This window comes from Pogona vitticeps, chromosome 4 (genome assembly GCF_051106095.1).
Source record: "Pogona vitticeps strain Pit_001003342236 chromosome 4, PviZW2.1, whole genome shotgun sequence".
NCBI classification, from domain to species: Eukaryota; Metazoa; Chordata; class Lepidosauria; order Squamata; family Agamidae; genus Pogona; species Pogona vitticeps.
In genome coordinates, this window is record NC_135786.1 from 153655158 (window position 1) to 153670889 (window position 15732).

The window sequence follows — 15732 nt, forward strand, 5'->3', positions numbered from 1 at the left end:
AGATAGATCGCAATAACGCAGCAATAAACGCAGCTAAGACGAGAGGCTCCAAACCGCTAGGCGGAAAAATGGAACTGAGGGACGGTTAGGCTGGGCGTGCGCAGTAGGGGTAGTCCTAAACATTGTTACTTTTCTCTTGCAGCTAGAAAACGTTCCGAGAGGCCCAACGCTGGCGCTGGTATTAACCCTTTGTGTGCATTCACAGAAGACCACGATGAAGAACCAGGCTCTCGACTCATACAACGAGCCACCATGTGTAAGTGGATCTCTCCCTGCTCAGACCTGTTGCCACCCATGTGTACAAGGGCAATGAAACTGGAATGAAGGGGGCAGTTCTAGAGGACTCTCCTTGTATGTGTTTAGCTGAACTGCAATGCCTATATAGGGCTTAGATAGCATTTACACTTATGGAAGAAGGTAAAGTACTAAACTTGGGGGCAATGTGGCAATGAAGACAAACCCTACTTTGCACACCAGCTCAATGAGGTGATCCTGGTGGCAGGATATATGTGCTTAGGAGAGGGAGCTTTATCTTCCCATACACAAATTGTCATCTCTCTCCCACGCACACACAAATACAGCCTGCCATAACAACAGCTATTTTGTTAAATGCAGAGGAAACTCACCCCTTCCATCATGGCTGAATTCAAGCATGTTGAAACGGAACACTGGCTAAGAAGGAGGCATGAGCATCACCTTCTCCTTCTGCTTAAGGAATGTCTGCTCCCTCTATGCTTTACACCCACATCCACACCCACTCCCTGACTCCAATCCTCTTCTTGCTACATTCTATACCTGCATCTTACTCCCACCATCAACAACACATGACTTGGTGGCTGAAATTCTGTTGCTTAGCACAGGAAGTCACAACTAGAGTAGGATCATTGAATCAATCGAACTTATGGAGGTGACAAATAATCAAATCCCCACTGACTCAATGGGCTACTGAAATTGTGACTTTATTCATCAACAGGATTTCAGCTAATGGAAATGCACATACAGAAGTGAATAAAGGACAAAATGTGGACAAAAAGGAAATGAAAATACTTCTCCAAAGTGTGCACAAACTATTCATCTCAGGAAGAGTCCTGAAGCTTTCCTGCATTTAAAGCCATAGTGATTCTCATAGCAATATTTGCAGTGGTTTAAAAACAGCCCTAGATACAACTGTGAAAGACAGATGTTCGTTTTAGAAATGGAAATAAATTATCTTCTTCAGCAAACAGGAGATAATGCTGAATCAGAGTCATATGGAAATGGAGACAAAAATAAATGCCACACTTACAGTGGAAAGTGAAGGATTTGGTCATCAAGTGATAATTAGTTTATGCAAAGAAGAAGAGATGAGTGCCTTACTTGTAGAGAGGAATGTCGGGCTCCTTTCCTTCTGTTCTGAGAGTCAAGCAGCACTGTTGGAGCTGGGATTTTGGATCATTCCAGTCCTGGTTCAATATGAATTCCTATGACCATGGGGGGGGGGGGGGGAACGACAGAGAAACAATAACAGGTGCAAACTAAGAAAGAGGTTGGAGATCGGTAACCTCAGAGACAACTTCATAGTTAAAATGGAGAAGGTGCATTTTTGATGACTGGGGTTACACATATACACATATATTTATACATATGCATACTAAAGTTTGTACCTAAGAATCCACAGCACCAATGTGACAGTGTAGATGTTCAGAAATATATGTGTGTGGAAACACAAAGGCCCACTCATCAAAGTTCTGGAATCTAGAAGGACCTCCTTTTTGAGTGGCCCAGATGAAGCCAAACCCAGGTTTGTTCAGTGTAAACACGTGAAACAGTTCCCAGGCTTACCTTTAGTCGTGGAAAAAAGCAGACATTCATGAAGGTATGGACATACTCAAGATCCTTATCTATGTACAGAGCAGCAATAAAGGCTGGGAAAACATAAACAGAATATGTTAACAGCATTACTCTTATTTGCTCAGCAACAAACTCCACACTTCTGGAGAATCTGTACACCGAGGAGCATTCCACTTTTCTCACAGCACCCCCCCACATCAAGGTACTAGTTGACGGAGCAGCAGCAGTGCAAATTGAAGCAAAAAAAAAGAGATAGATGCAAAGAAACAGGCAATAGGGTCTACTAAGCCCCAAAGCATGCATAAAGAGCATCTGAAAGACAGAGTTTCAGAAAGCAGAAAACGAAAGTTAGTAAAAGGTGGCGGGAAATGATCCACTGGTCATCTATATTTATGAAATGAAATATGGTCTCCAGTATCATACAGTAGTCAATCAATCAATCAATAGTTTATTTACAGTCCTTAGACCAGTCACATAAGTATAAAACCTTATAAAACCTTAAAATTTCTAACTTTCAGTATTCCATTAGAACATGTTGGCATACATACAACTGGGAACGGCAATCTAATTGGTATTTAACTTCCGCAATCGAAGAATTGCTACACAGAACCTCGCAACCCGACAGGTGATCTGGACATCAACATCTGAGAGAAGGAACTCTAGCCTATTTCCCTCCGAACGTCCTGGCAATCTATCTATTAAGGGGGTTATAGTCTCTTTTCGCACTGCTTCATACAATGGGCAGGTGAAGAACATGTGCTGTATGGTCTCGATCTCCCTCAGGTGGCAGAAGCATAACCTTTCAGCAAAAGGGGTATTTTTATACTTCCCTTCTAGTACAGCAGAGGGGAGGGCCAAACACCTTGCCAGAGTAAAGGCTCTTCTAGTTCCTTTAATTTCCAAAGATGTTAAGTATTTGGCCGGTACCATACAATTTTTGATGTAAGTCCTTGCTGCCATATTTTGGATGCTAGAAAGGTCTGTTTGGTGTTCATTGTCCTCTATTCTTTGTTTAACTATTTGTTTTGCCTGCTCTATTCCAGAGGATATAAGTGCCTGAGGTGAGAGGCCAATTTTCCCCAAGTAGCCCTGGACCGATTTAGCCCACTTAGATTGATAGTTATCTTTAAATAACAAGGAAAATAGGCCTTTTGGATTTAACTGTCCCTTTAGCCACATATATATAGATTGAATTCTAATCCAGGCTTCTACTTTAAGGCATCCTGTTTCTAGCCTTATCCTTGCATTTGACACGCATCTTGGGACCTGGAGTATAGTTCTTAAGAATTTGGATTGGACTATTTCTTGTGGTGCGAAGTGAGAACTGGGTGGCCCCATGAATGAGCCGTACAGCAGCTGGGCTAATGCCTTTGCTCTATACAATTTGAGGGCTGCTGGTATGAAGGACCCTCCTTGGGAGAGATGGAATTTTACTATACTATTTGCCGATCTTTCTCCCAGATCAGCCACAAATTTACTATGCTGAAGCCTAGATCCTGAGGCCTGTAATACTACCCCCAGATATTTGAAGCTGTTCACCTGCTCGATACTGTGTCCATTTATTTGCCATGACCTACTCTTGGGTCTCTGTCCAAAGGCGACTATCTTGGTCTTCTGATAGTTAATCGTTAATGATTTATATTCACAGTATGAGGCAAGCTTCTTAAGTGCCCTCCTCAGCCCTATGGGGGTTCTGGATAGAATTACTGTATCATCAGCATAGAGTAAGGCTGGCACTGTTCTATCTGTAAGTTTAGGTGAATGGAGATCGGCGGTGTTAAGCCAGCTTGATAAGTCGTTTATGTAAAATATGAATAATGCTGGTGCCAGTAGGCAGCCTTGCCTAACACCTCTGTGCGTTTGCACAGATTCCGTGAGGTGTCCCTGTCTGCTGCACCTGACTCTCAGGTATGTTTCTTCATGTAGGGCCCTGATTAGATATAGAAGTCTTTTGTCTATAGATGAATTTGATAGATTGTCCCAGAGGTGTGTTCTCGATATAGAATCGAATGCTGATTTAAAGTCCACAAAGGCGGCATAGAGTGATGTTACTCCTTTGGCTGAGTATTTCTCTATAAGATGCTGTATAATTAGGCATTGTTCTATTGTGGATCTCCCTGGCTGAAAGCCTGCTTGTTCTGCCCCAATGATATTTTCTACTTCGAGCCACTCCAGGAGTTTGTCTAGGAGGTGCCTTGCATATAGTTTGCTTATAATATTCAGCAAGCTTATTGGCCTGTAGTTGGCTGGATCTTCCCTTTTCCCTTTCTTATAAAATGGGACCACTGTGGCCGTTTTCCATGATATTGGGATTTGGCCTGTGTCATTAATATGGGTGAAGAGAGGTGCTAGAAAGGAGCCCCACCATGTCTTGTTTTCTTTTAGGAGTTCTGGTGGGATGCCATCAAGGCCTGGGGCTTTTCCATTTTTTAACTGATCTATATGAGCTATTATTTCACCTGGGGTCACCGGGGGCCATTTGGGAGTGCTTCCAAGCATTACTGGAGAAGGGGGTACAATGACATCCTCATACATACTTGTAAAGTGGGATACCCATTTATCTGGTGGAATACAAGAGGATAATGAGTGTTTGGGCTCTGATAGTCTGCCTGAGATTAGTTTCCAGAAAAGGGATGGATTTTTGGCTTTTGCTGCTTCAATCACCTTCCTCCATAGTTCTCTCGTGTGTTCTCTTTTACTGTGATGTATCTGCTGTTTGTATTCTTTCTTATGTACCAGTAGTTTTAGGAGGGCCTCTTTTTTGACATGGTCTTCTGCTCTCAGGTATTCCTGGTATGTCTGATTAACTAATTGTTTTGCTGCCTTACAGCTTTGGTTGAACCAAGGTTTGGATCGGTTATATGAATTCTGAAGGTTTCTGCTATATGAATGGATGAGATGTGGCTGTAATTGTTGTAGGAGAATTTCATATTTATCTATGGGATTCCAGTGGACTGTCTGGCTTCCTACTGGATTAAGGGCATCAATCAGATTTTTCGAAATTAAAAGTTGTTTTAAATTTTGTGCCAGTTTTGGTGACCATCTTATTCAGCAACCCACTCTTTCTAGTGCTGTAATTTCAGTATGATATCTTGGTTCTGTGTCTAAATTTCTGATGTTTAGGTGGAAACTTAGATGTAGGGGGAAATGATCCCCCTCCATGTAAGGAAGTACTTGGAGAGTTTTGACCATGGAAAGGAGCCCCCTGCACACCAGGATGTAGTCAATTGTACTAGCTTTAGTTGCTGCCATAAATGTATATTTTCCTGGAGTATCACCTGTGATTGTGCCATTTAAAACTGAGAGGCCCAGTCTGTAGGCAAATTTGTACAGACAGGCCCCGGCATAATTTGCATGTTGGTCCTTAGATGCCCTCTCCTGATTCAGGGTCCCCACATTATCATTTCTTATGTTGGCTATCATCTTAAATTTGGTTCCCAGATAGTCATCATCTGGTCCCATACGGGCGTTTAGATCCCCACCAGTCAGGACCAAAGCATCCGGATGTTCCATGATAAGCTCTCTTACATAGTTTTCAAGGTCTGTCCAGTTTCCTTCTGTTTCAGCTTTTCTGGATGTGGGAGGTAAGTATATGTTAATAATCAATAGAGTTTTCATACTTCCTGTAAGTACTACTGCCATGGCCAGCTGTCTCAGGGGGGGTTTCATCGTAGATTTCACTTTCAGAGCCGTTGATACCAGGATGCTCAGTCCCCCTTCAGTCTCCCCGGTCCGCGCCCTGGGATTGCCTTTACCATGAAAGAGTTGAAACCATCTAGAATTATATCTTTGTCAGACCAAGTTTCTTGCAAAAGAATGATGTCATATTTGCTACGAAAGAAAGGAGTATCGTGGGTTTGGGAGATACATCTGGTCCAACCTGCCACATTCCATGATAAAAGTTCAATTTTAGATGCAGATGTTTGGTTGCTTTCTGGAGCACACCGCGATTCTTGAGTGTCTGGTGCCTCATTTCGCTCCTGAATGTTCAGTTGTTCTGCCTTTGGGGTCATTTCCCCTCTTGTGGCAGAGAGCATTTTAATGGGGTTCCCTTCCTTGTATAACGTTAGCTTCTCCAGAGCAGGCAGGGATACATCTGATGACTGACATCCTCTGTAGGTGAGGGGAGCAACTGGTGTGGGAAAAGGATAATCTTTACGGGCCCAGTCTTTGTTGTTTTGATTTCTTTGTGTCTCTCTGCTAAAGGGATATCTTTCAGCTCTACCCAGGTAGGTAGTCATTGTTGTGTTTGGAACTGTGGTATCTTTGTGGAGTTGGACTTTTTGTTTGTTTTCCCCCCATGCAATATTCCTGGACAAAGGCTTCTTAAGATGTTTATATTTTTTGCCTTCCAATAGTCAGTTCTGGGGATAAGCTACTAAAGGGGCATATCTATTGCCCATATGCCACTCGGAGGTGGAGTCAGAAATAGTTCCCATCGAGCAGGCTGGATGTAACTTCTCTTTGTATGGATGGTATATTCTATTTTTTCTGGAGGATGTAATACCTTTTGAAAGATGCCTTGGCCTTGAGAGCATTTTCACCTGATTACTCTGGTTTTTGATTTTGCTTGTAAGATCACGAGGCTTGTTAATTGGGATATTGTTTGGGAAGGTTGCAACATTGATCTGCATTTCCTTTCCTCTGCCATCTGATTTGGTTTTGGAAGGTGATCTGTTGTAAATGGTGGAAGCTTCAGCCCTATCTCTGTACAGGCCATAGCTAGGATTTTCGGCTGTTATCTTCCTTATGGAAGCGGCTGTGGGGCCATCTCTTTGTTCTGGAACCTGAATTTCTCTGGATGTATTTGTTAGTTTGTATGTGTCCAATTTTGTGATCGGTCTTAGGTTGATATTTGAGTAAGTTGTATGTATTCCCCATTTGAATGATACTGCTATTTTTTCAAACTTGTACAACAGGCTCCAAAAATGATGGGCCTGTTCACTATTGGCGAAGATCAAGTGCACCCTGCCTCTTAGTTGCCCGGGCTTGCTGGGATAGATGCAGTAACATTTTGTGTTCATTTGAGCATCCCAATCCTTGCCCAGAATTTCTGTTATTGTCCGCAATACTTCTGAGTTGGAGGCCCAGGTGCCATTTGGTTTTCTTAGTGGCCAGTTGTAGATGGTGATGTGGTTCACAGGTTTGAGTGATGGGCTTTCAGCAGGGGTGGACCCTTCACTGTCTGAGGTTGCTGACCATTGGGGTTTTTTAATCTGTATATTTTCCTTGCATGTTGTCACAGCAAGTGGATGCTGGGGATAGGGTTCTTCTGGGGTGTTTCCCCACCATTCGTCTATGGTTATTAGCTCTAGATTAGAGGATGTTAGGTCAGGTCCCTCTGTGTCCTCTGTGTCCTCATTTCGCTCATATGGATCAGCCCAGGCCTTTGGGGTCTTCCCAGAGATGGGCATTCGGTCCTGAGTTGCTTTTTCTGATAACTGTGGGTAACTCTGACCTTTAAAGGCTAGGGAGTTATCTTTGTGTGTTTGATCTTTTGTACCCAGCTCCTTTTTTGCCCGAAGACCTCTCTGTTCAGTATTCTGAGGGTTTGAGGGGGGTGCTGCTTTTAAAATCCCCAACTTTATCATGTCAGCAATGCATTGTAGTATTGCTTTAGTATCCGCGATTTCTTTCTTTAGATCATGCAGATTATTGAAAATTGTCTGGTTGGATTTAGCTGAGAGGAGACACTGATCACGTAGTTGGGTGTAAATAATCCTTGTTTGTTCACTCTCGGGCCCTTGAGCATCCTGGGGGCCTACTGATCCTTCCATATGGTTCTCCTTAGGCCCAGGTGTTGATAGATTTAAGTATTTATAGAATGATTCCATAGAGGCAGAGAGAGCCTTCTCTAGGAGTTCTGGGTCCAAAGACCAATTGCCGATTTCTCCTCCGGAGTGCGGAGTTCCAACTGCAGCCCCCTGGTATGTCTCTCCATTACTTATGCCTACATTGTCCGTAGTAAGTGGGGTACTTGATGTAAATTCCCTCAGCGGCCTTTGATTATAGGAGGGTACATGTTCACGTTGATCTGAGACCACACAGAAGTCTGCTATAGATTTCTGATTTCGCTTTTGGGGAGCCTTTTTTAACTTGCCATAGGTTTTTTTGGTCCTAGTAGTGACCATAGTTATACTCCACCAATTAAGCTTATTTAGTGTCCCCTTCTACTTCTGCAGGTGCAAACTACCACTCAAAGGGAGAAGAATGTGGGTTTCACAGTTACGGTCAGTAGTAGCTGTATAAAAACACTTCTTAGCTCCGGTAAACACTCAAACATAAACCATTAAAGGGCAGGTTGTTCCACCCGTTCCTTGGAGGACTTTTACTCACTGTGAATCAATTGTAGATTGACGGAGTCAGCGGATCAGCCCCTGCTGTATGCCAAACAACCCCCGAAGGCAGATGGCTTTTCTTAAACAAAGTAAATGTTTTTCTTGCAGACTTAATTCAAGCAGGTGCTTACTGTCCACAATAGCGGTGTTATTTTCTTCTGTTTTCTTCCCAAGGCTGCAGTTGTGTAATTTTGTCGTACAAAGGTATTTCTAATATCTCTCGGCAGCTCCAGTGGTCATTATCTCTGTGTTTACTTTTACCAAGGTTAAAATCATGCCTTCAGCCAAGAAGTAGAATAGGAACTTCAACTAAACAAAAGCTATAAAAACCATATAAAATTACATAAAATAAAGATAAAATCACCGCTGCGTAGCCATGAGCGTCTTGCCTGGCTGAGCCGGAACCGGAAGTCCCTATCATACAGTAGAAGAGGGGACTGACTTCAGCTTTTCAGCAGAGTCGAGGCAAGCATAAAAGATGTGCTGGATAGAGTTCTAGAGAAATCTGTGTCTTGTAATTTCCATGCCTAAGCTTGTAGGTGTGTGTCACTCTTGGAAGGATTATCTTTGTGTTGAGTTTCCCCCCCCTTTATGCACAATTGGGAGATGTGTGCTTGTAATAGCATGGAAAAATCTCATGCCAAAACCTCTCTTAAGATTGTTTAAAAGAAGTCTTCCAGGTCTACATATAATGTGAGGATGGTCAAGAACACCAGCAGAAGACTCTTGTCTATATAGAGTGAGTAAGTATGCCTAATGATTAAAATCACATACAGACATGCTCTCAGCAACCTGTAACTTTCCCTAAAAATAAAACAGGGTCTTATATAAATTTTTGCTCCAACAATGCATTAGGGCTTATTTTCAGGGGATTTTTAATTTTATTTTCATGTACATTTATTTTATTTTCATCTACATTTATTCAAATACAGTCATGTCATCTTCTTCTGGTTACTGCACAATGGTGGAGGGCGGGGTTTCACTTAACTAGGGCTTATTTTTAGGGTAGGGCTGTTTTTCAGTTGTCGTATTTTTTAAGCTCTCCCTTTATATACAAAAATGTTCAAAACTGAAGAATGCATCTCCTAAATGGTGGAACCAATTAACCTGCTAATCTCAATTGGTTCTTTACGCGCAGATTAGTGGTTCTGGAAAGGTTTGGGCTTTTAGCCCTGGAAAGAGACTGCTACCCTCCCCAAACAGAGAAATAATTTTCTGTGAGATGAATCTGTTTACACCTTTGAACAATTTGTGGCAGTTTAGCCGTGCTGCTGTAAACTGTTGGAGTCCTCAGGGTTATTAAATAGGTCCTGGAAGCTGCTTATCGAATTCTGGCATTGGATCTGGTTTCTTTCCATTATGTGTGAGGAAACAGTCCAGGCGACTCTTTTGTATCTCTGCTTGCCACAGCTGTCTTCAAACACGTCCAAGATGAGAATGCAGAGATCTGATCTACCCTTTGCAACTGGCCACCAGGTTCTGATGAACTTAACGATCGCCCATAATGAACATTGTTAATGACAAGACATTTTGGTGGTTGCTAATTCACTGGGTCACCGTGAGCTGGAACTGAGTTGATGGCACATAGTAACAATAGCAACAAATGCTAGGTCATTACTGTTGGGTAATGTTCTGCTACAGATTTCTCCATATTATCTATCTATCTACTGTATCTGTCTGTCTGTCTGTCTGTCTGTCTGTCTGTCTGTCTGTCTATCTATCTATCTATCTATACCCTGCCTATCTGGTCATTGTGACCACTCTAGGTGGCTATGAAAACCTTAATGTCTTCTCTCAGAGCAGAAAACTGCACCAGCAAAGCTCTTAAACCAAGCTAATATACCTCACGATGGTACACTAAGTCACCATAGGCCAATGGAAGGACTTTTAAATAAGCAACTAAACAGTTCCCTATTTTTGTGATTACTGCAGACATGATTGTCCGTAGAAATGTTGATGGTATATGATGCAATACCATCAAGTTAGCGGGATCAATGCCTAGAAGTGTCATCTTTTTCCTCATTAGTGCAACAAATCTCTTCTAAGATACAACTATGGTGAGAGCTGCAAATTCATCAAAAGATAAACATCAGTCTTGTGTTGAAAACACAAATCTTCCTGAAAATACCACCCTCTCTTACAGTGTTATGAATGGGTTCCAACAGAAGCATGTCTTCTCAAGCCTTGAGGAGGAATTTGATTCAACACAAAAAGATGGAAAATTTAGTCATAATGCTTTATACTCGCGATCTCTTCTACTGCAAACATATTCTCCCAGACAGACATCTTCTCTTCCATGTCCTTGACATGGTTCTCAACTGTTTCATGTGGCAAGCCGAAGTCCCCAATCAATTTCTGTTTCTGTGGAGCTATCAGTGCTGAAGTGGTTGTAACACACTCGTTTAAACATAGTTCCTCAGTGTAAAGGTGTAATTTCTCAGCCACAGGTTCACAAACACAGAGTAACTAGCATGAACGATGATGCCCTCTTGTGCTTCTTTGTGAAAATCTGTTGCTAACCAACCATCACTTCTTTTTCCAGGGACTGTATTTTTCAAGATATGTTTGGCCCTGATAATCCTGAAAACTGCTATGATTTAAGGAGCAGTCTCTCTTGAAGTTACCTTTTTTCAGCAAAGTGAGATGCCTGTTAGAGAGAATTTTCTTCGGGTGGGTTCTTGCTTTTGTATGTTTATTATTTTAATTTTGTTTGTCCATTATGCTACTTTGTTATAGCTGCCCAGAGTAGTGTCTTGCCACTAGATGGGCAGGGTACAAATCCAACAAACAAACAAACAAACAAATCAATCAATCAATCACTACAAAGCAGGGAAATAAATTTGCCTCTAGAACTATAATATCAAATCAAAGCACCCTCCCATCTAGTTTTCCTGAAAAATACACTGCTCTCCCCACAAAACCTTTTTCTTTGAGAGGACATGTTGAGCAACATCTACCCACCTAATTCACATGAAATAAACCGAAAAGTCCATGTTTTCATACATCTTTTAATTAAAATTTACTAAAAATTATTGTGTTTTCATCTTCCAATTTCAAGACTTCCATTTCCAAATACATTCCTTTACTTTTAGCGTAATCTAAGTTCTTTACTTTTCTTTTTTTGTTGTTTCTCCCCTTACATTTGTTTAAAAAACAACATTTTCCCCCTTGATTTCCCTTGTGTTTCCATTCCACGGCCCATTCCCAACCTCATTTCTTCTGGTTAACCACCCATGTTTGCTAGCTGCAGAGCAGCAGTCAAAGCTGTACTGTTGACAGTCTGCTTGATGGTGCTGGATGCTGATGAAGACTCCACCAGCGCTATAGGGAACTGGGAGAAATGTTGGCCAATGCTTTTGAGAGGGAAGAGGGAAGCATCAAGGAAAATGAAGTAAAGGGTAGCCATGTGGTCACAATAAAATAAAATCCAAACACAAAAATAGGCAATACTTGTACAGACCACTAAAAAATAACCACACACCATTTTTAGTGGTCTATAAACGAAAATGAAGTTTGCCTGGAGCACAAAAGGGCGTTCCTTGTATTCTGATAAAATGGGAGAGCAACAGAAGGGGACTGGCTATCTGTGTTGCTGGTAGCCCTAATTTCAGTGGTATATCTTTGGTGCTTTTGGTGGCAGGGCAATGCAGTGGGGGCCACAAAACTGCCTCGGAGAGTTGTATGCAGCCTGGAGGCAGCACATTGCTCATCTTTTCCTAATGTTAAAAGCCCCTGTCCATTCCCTTTGCTCATCTCACCCCCACTAACTGCTTTAAGAGTAAAACCCCAATTGCTCCTTTCCCAATGTTTTTACCCTCCTCCTCCGTTAACTCTCCACCCTCCAAGTCATCTCTTCCCACCCGCCCCAGTCACACTCCAAAACAATAGTTCACTGAGGTTGGTCTACCAACAAGGACACCTACAAAGACATCCTGAGCGGTGGCTGTAACTCTCTTTGACAAGAGCTGAAAACTAAGTCACTGAGAATGGCCACATCTATACAAATTAATAAAAAGGAAATGTTTTGAAGAGCGAGGGACAGAGCTAGCTCTTCAAATCCTGTGGTTTAGCCAGCAGACTATAACTTCTTATAGATAAATCACAGCAAAGTATACACTCTCAACGGTCAGGATATAAATCTCGATTGTTTGTGAACAACTTCCATTTACTAAAAGGATTTGGCAAGAGACACTGGGCCAGCGCAACTCGCAAAATGTATTAAAATGCTCTGGATAGAGATTAACTTCCCTTGGCCTGATATTTATTGCCACTTCACTTGCAATGGGAAGAGAACTTAAAAAAAAAAAGTTGAAAATTAACTGAAAGTGATTCTTACTGCACGGTGTAGTTTTACGCTACAAGACCTTTGGAAGCAACACTGTGTATGGGGTTGCAAATTGATTATTTTTCAAATAAAATAGGAAACCCGTTTTTTTCCCTTTTTATTCCTTGAGACCGTAAGAGCAAGTAACACTGCTTTGATTAATGCTTGTTCTCCTGCCCTAGACATTAAAGTCTGGTGTTAATAAAATGCTCCAAAACTCTGGAGATCAGTAGGAGTCTGCAGGGTCATGCCACCCCCATCACCATCCTGTCACACCTGGCCTTCTCCAACATCCTCCTCTATAGTTCCACCTGCATAGACATTAATATTTACCAGGTTGGAGGTGTACGCATTCAAATTCTTTTTATTAATTAAATTTTAACACAACCTTTTAATTAATTTATATTAACTGCTGTCGATCAATGTTACCATGTGTAAGTCTGAAGCCTTCGTGCAGCACACTGCACTAGCCCACATATAGGTTTGCATTCAGTTCAGCTTGAAGACAGAGCAGTAGTCAAAAGGTTAGAGCCACAAAGTTGCCCTACGTCTGCTGCTGTGGGGCCCACTTGGGAATAGAGTAGATGGTTGTTCTCCTCATGGGCCCCCACCAGGGCGCTTCAGAATAGGAAGTATTCCTAAGGGATGGCAATAGCCATGGAGTCATTCTGATAGCTACATACCCCTGCTTGAAAGCTTCTGTGTATCAGGTGAAAGGTTATTCCAACATGGGCGGAAACAGATTTTTTTCACTAGGTTTTTTTTTTTAAAATAAATCCCTGCTGGGGCTAGATGCTTAGTAAATGTCAAGGAGCTAGTTACTCTCAGCCTAACTTACTCCATAGGAAAATGGCAGAACCCCAACTGAGAATACAAAAAGCAACTCAGGAAAAGAGGAGCAGTTTGACAGATAAATAATCACTGTTGTTTTTTTTTTTTAAAAAAAACCATAGCTATTACTACTCATTATTACTATTACCTTGAATGCATCACAGTGGTGCCTCGTATAGCGATCGCTCCGTATAGCGACGAAATCGCTTTGCGATGGCCTTTTTGCCATCGCAAATGTGAACGCTTTGCGATGGTCCCTATGGGGGAAATTTGCTTTGCGAGGATCACAGGGAAGCGATCATTGCAAAGCCCCCATTTTTGGCCAGCTGATCAGCAGTTTCAAAATGGCTGCCGGGTAAACAAAATGGCCACCCGCTGTTTTCAGGCACGGATACCTCGCTTTACAGGCACCGAAAATGGCGGCGCTATGGAGGATCTTTGTTTAAAGGTGAGTTTTTAGCCCATAGGAACGCATTAATCGCGTTTTAATGCGTTTCTATGGGCTTTTTATTTTCGCTTAGCGATGTTATAGCTTAGCAGCGATTTTTTCTGCACGGATTAACATTGCTAAGTGAGGCACCACTGTACGTGTTCTCAATGGTAGCCTGAAACTATCTTTTTAAACAAGGAGGACTATTATGGCACAACAACCCATCTTCGGCTGTACCAAAGCCTCTCCTTCCTCCACTATCTATTTGTGTGACTTCATTTTAATCATTAACTTGCTTTCAAAGGGAAATAAAGAAACGACACTCACATTCCAAGAGATCTGCCAGGGTCTTTGTGCGTAACGCCACAGGACGCTTGGTTTTGTCGTTAGTGATGGCGAACTCCTGCATGCCTAGCTCTTCTGCAACCTTGGCCTGTGTCCTGTTGTTGACCAGGGAGCTTCGCAACAGCTACCAACACAAAAGATCAAACCCAGGGTTAATGCTCAAGACAAGAAGAATACCATCTCCAGAATGGCTCTATGGACTTCATCTCTTGCCATTCCTTGACAAAACAGATGTGAAACAATTTTGGGTAGTAGGTGCCCAATGCAAACTGCTATTCCTATTAACCCCTTATTGCACACATTGTGTCTTCTCTTTCTACTCAAGAGTACCCTGCTGAAGAATCACCATGCAATTTCCACAGAACCTCTGCATAAGTGAGGCCCCTTGGCATCTACTGGAGTTGCATATGGAGCACCGTCCAGTTGAGTCATACTGCAACCCCACTTTAAGTGACAGCATCCTATGTTTTCTTCTGGTTACATGTTATTGGGGAAAGAAAGAGGAAGTGGTGATCAGTAAGTTGTCACATAAGAAAGCATACTCGCCACTGGTGATTTTGTCACCAAGCAACACTAAGAGGCCTCTAAGGAACCTTTCAAAGACATTCTGGATTCACATTTTAAAATTTTAAATTCCCTATTGTTCAGTGCATCATTTGAAACCTAAATGTTAGTTAATATTAACTACATTTAGCTGTACCAGATCAGGTTCATAAACTGTGTTTTGAAGTCAGCTTGTCACCATTAAGTGTATATAAGAATAATCAAAGGTTATTAGGTGCAAACAAAACAATAAGCTATGACTAATCAAAAATTGAAGTAAAAGCCAGGACATTTATCCACAACACCACATTCAAGGAGGCTCCTTCAGGTATGCTGTTATATATCTATCCTGTGGCTTAGTGTTGCCTCTCAAGCAGTATCCAATGTCCTGTAATTTTTCAGCACTTATTAGAGAGGGAAAGCTACTTAATATCAAACCAAAGCTGATAGCCTGCTAGTGATGAATATGCCTTTGGTAAAGCTTACAATCAATAGGTTTGCCACCCTTGTTCTGATTCTGTGAAAGTTATTATGCCTAACTAAACACAAATAGACTTGACAACATATAGAACAGAATGAGTTGGTACTCATAGTGTCACCCATGCTAATTTTTTCAAATGCAGCCAACCACCTGTGGCAACCAAAAAATAAGAACAGGCACAGAAACTGGTTGACAGGAAGAGGGAACCCAGTGCTTTAATTAATAGCAGCAACTTTCCAAAAGAATATGCATGTAACTTATCATTGGGGCAACTTCTGCTGTGAACCAGTGGTTCGGAAAGCAAAGCTTAACTGCATGTGTAAATTTGCATAGGCTGCGAAGACTGAATGAATAGCCAAGTAGGAGAAGTTTCTGCAGAAGATTCAAAGATATGCGGTGGTGGCTGAGAGAAGACAATAATACTGTGAAATGGAAGGTAATGCATGCATGCAACATAAAAGCATTTTTTAAAAAAAGATTATTTCTGTTTGATTAGATGAAAGGAAACTCCAACAGGGGCAGGTCTATTGATAAGAAATTTAACATATAATATTTATTCAAGAGAAAATGGGATGGAGAGATACCCAAATCATACTTAATAGAAGGTCTT

At 41.7% G+C, this 15732-nt stretch overlaps 1 protein-coding gene across 2 annotated transcripts in view; it reads right to left on the minus strand.

The window, feature by feature from the left end:
- Positions 1-15732, minus strand: part of DROSHA (drosha ribonuclease III) — a 125644-nt gene that overhangs the window by 24759 nt on the left and 85153 nt on the right. For both annotated transcript variants that reach the window (XM_020786675.3, XM_020786674.3), the window contains exons 27-29: positions 14081-14222; positions 1822-1904; positions 1357-1460 (exon numbers count right to left, since the gene is read on the minus strand). In XM_020786675.3, coding sequence (XP_020642334.3) covers positions 1357-1460; positions 1822-1904; positions 14081-14222 — 329 coding nt within the window. The remainder of the gene's footprint in view (positions 1-1356; positions 1461-1821; positions 1905-14080; positions 14223-15732) is intronic.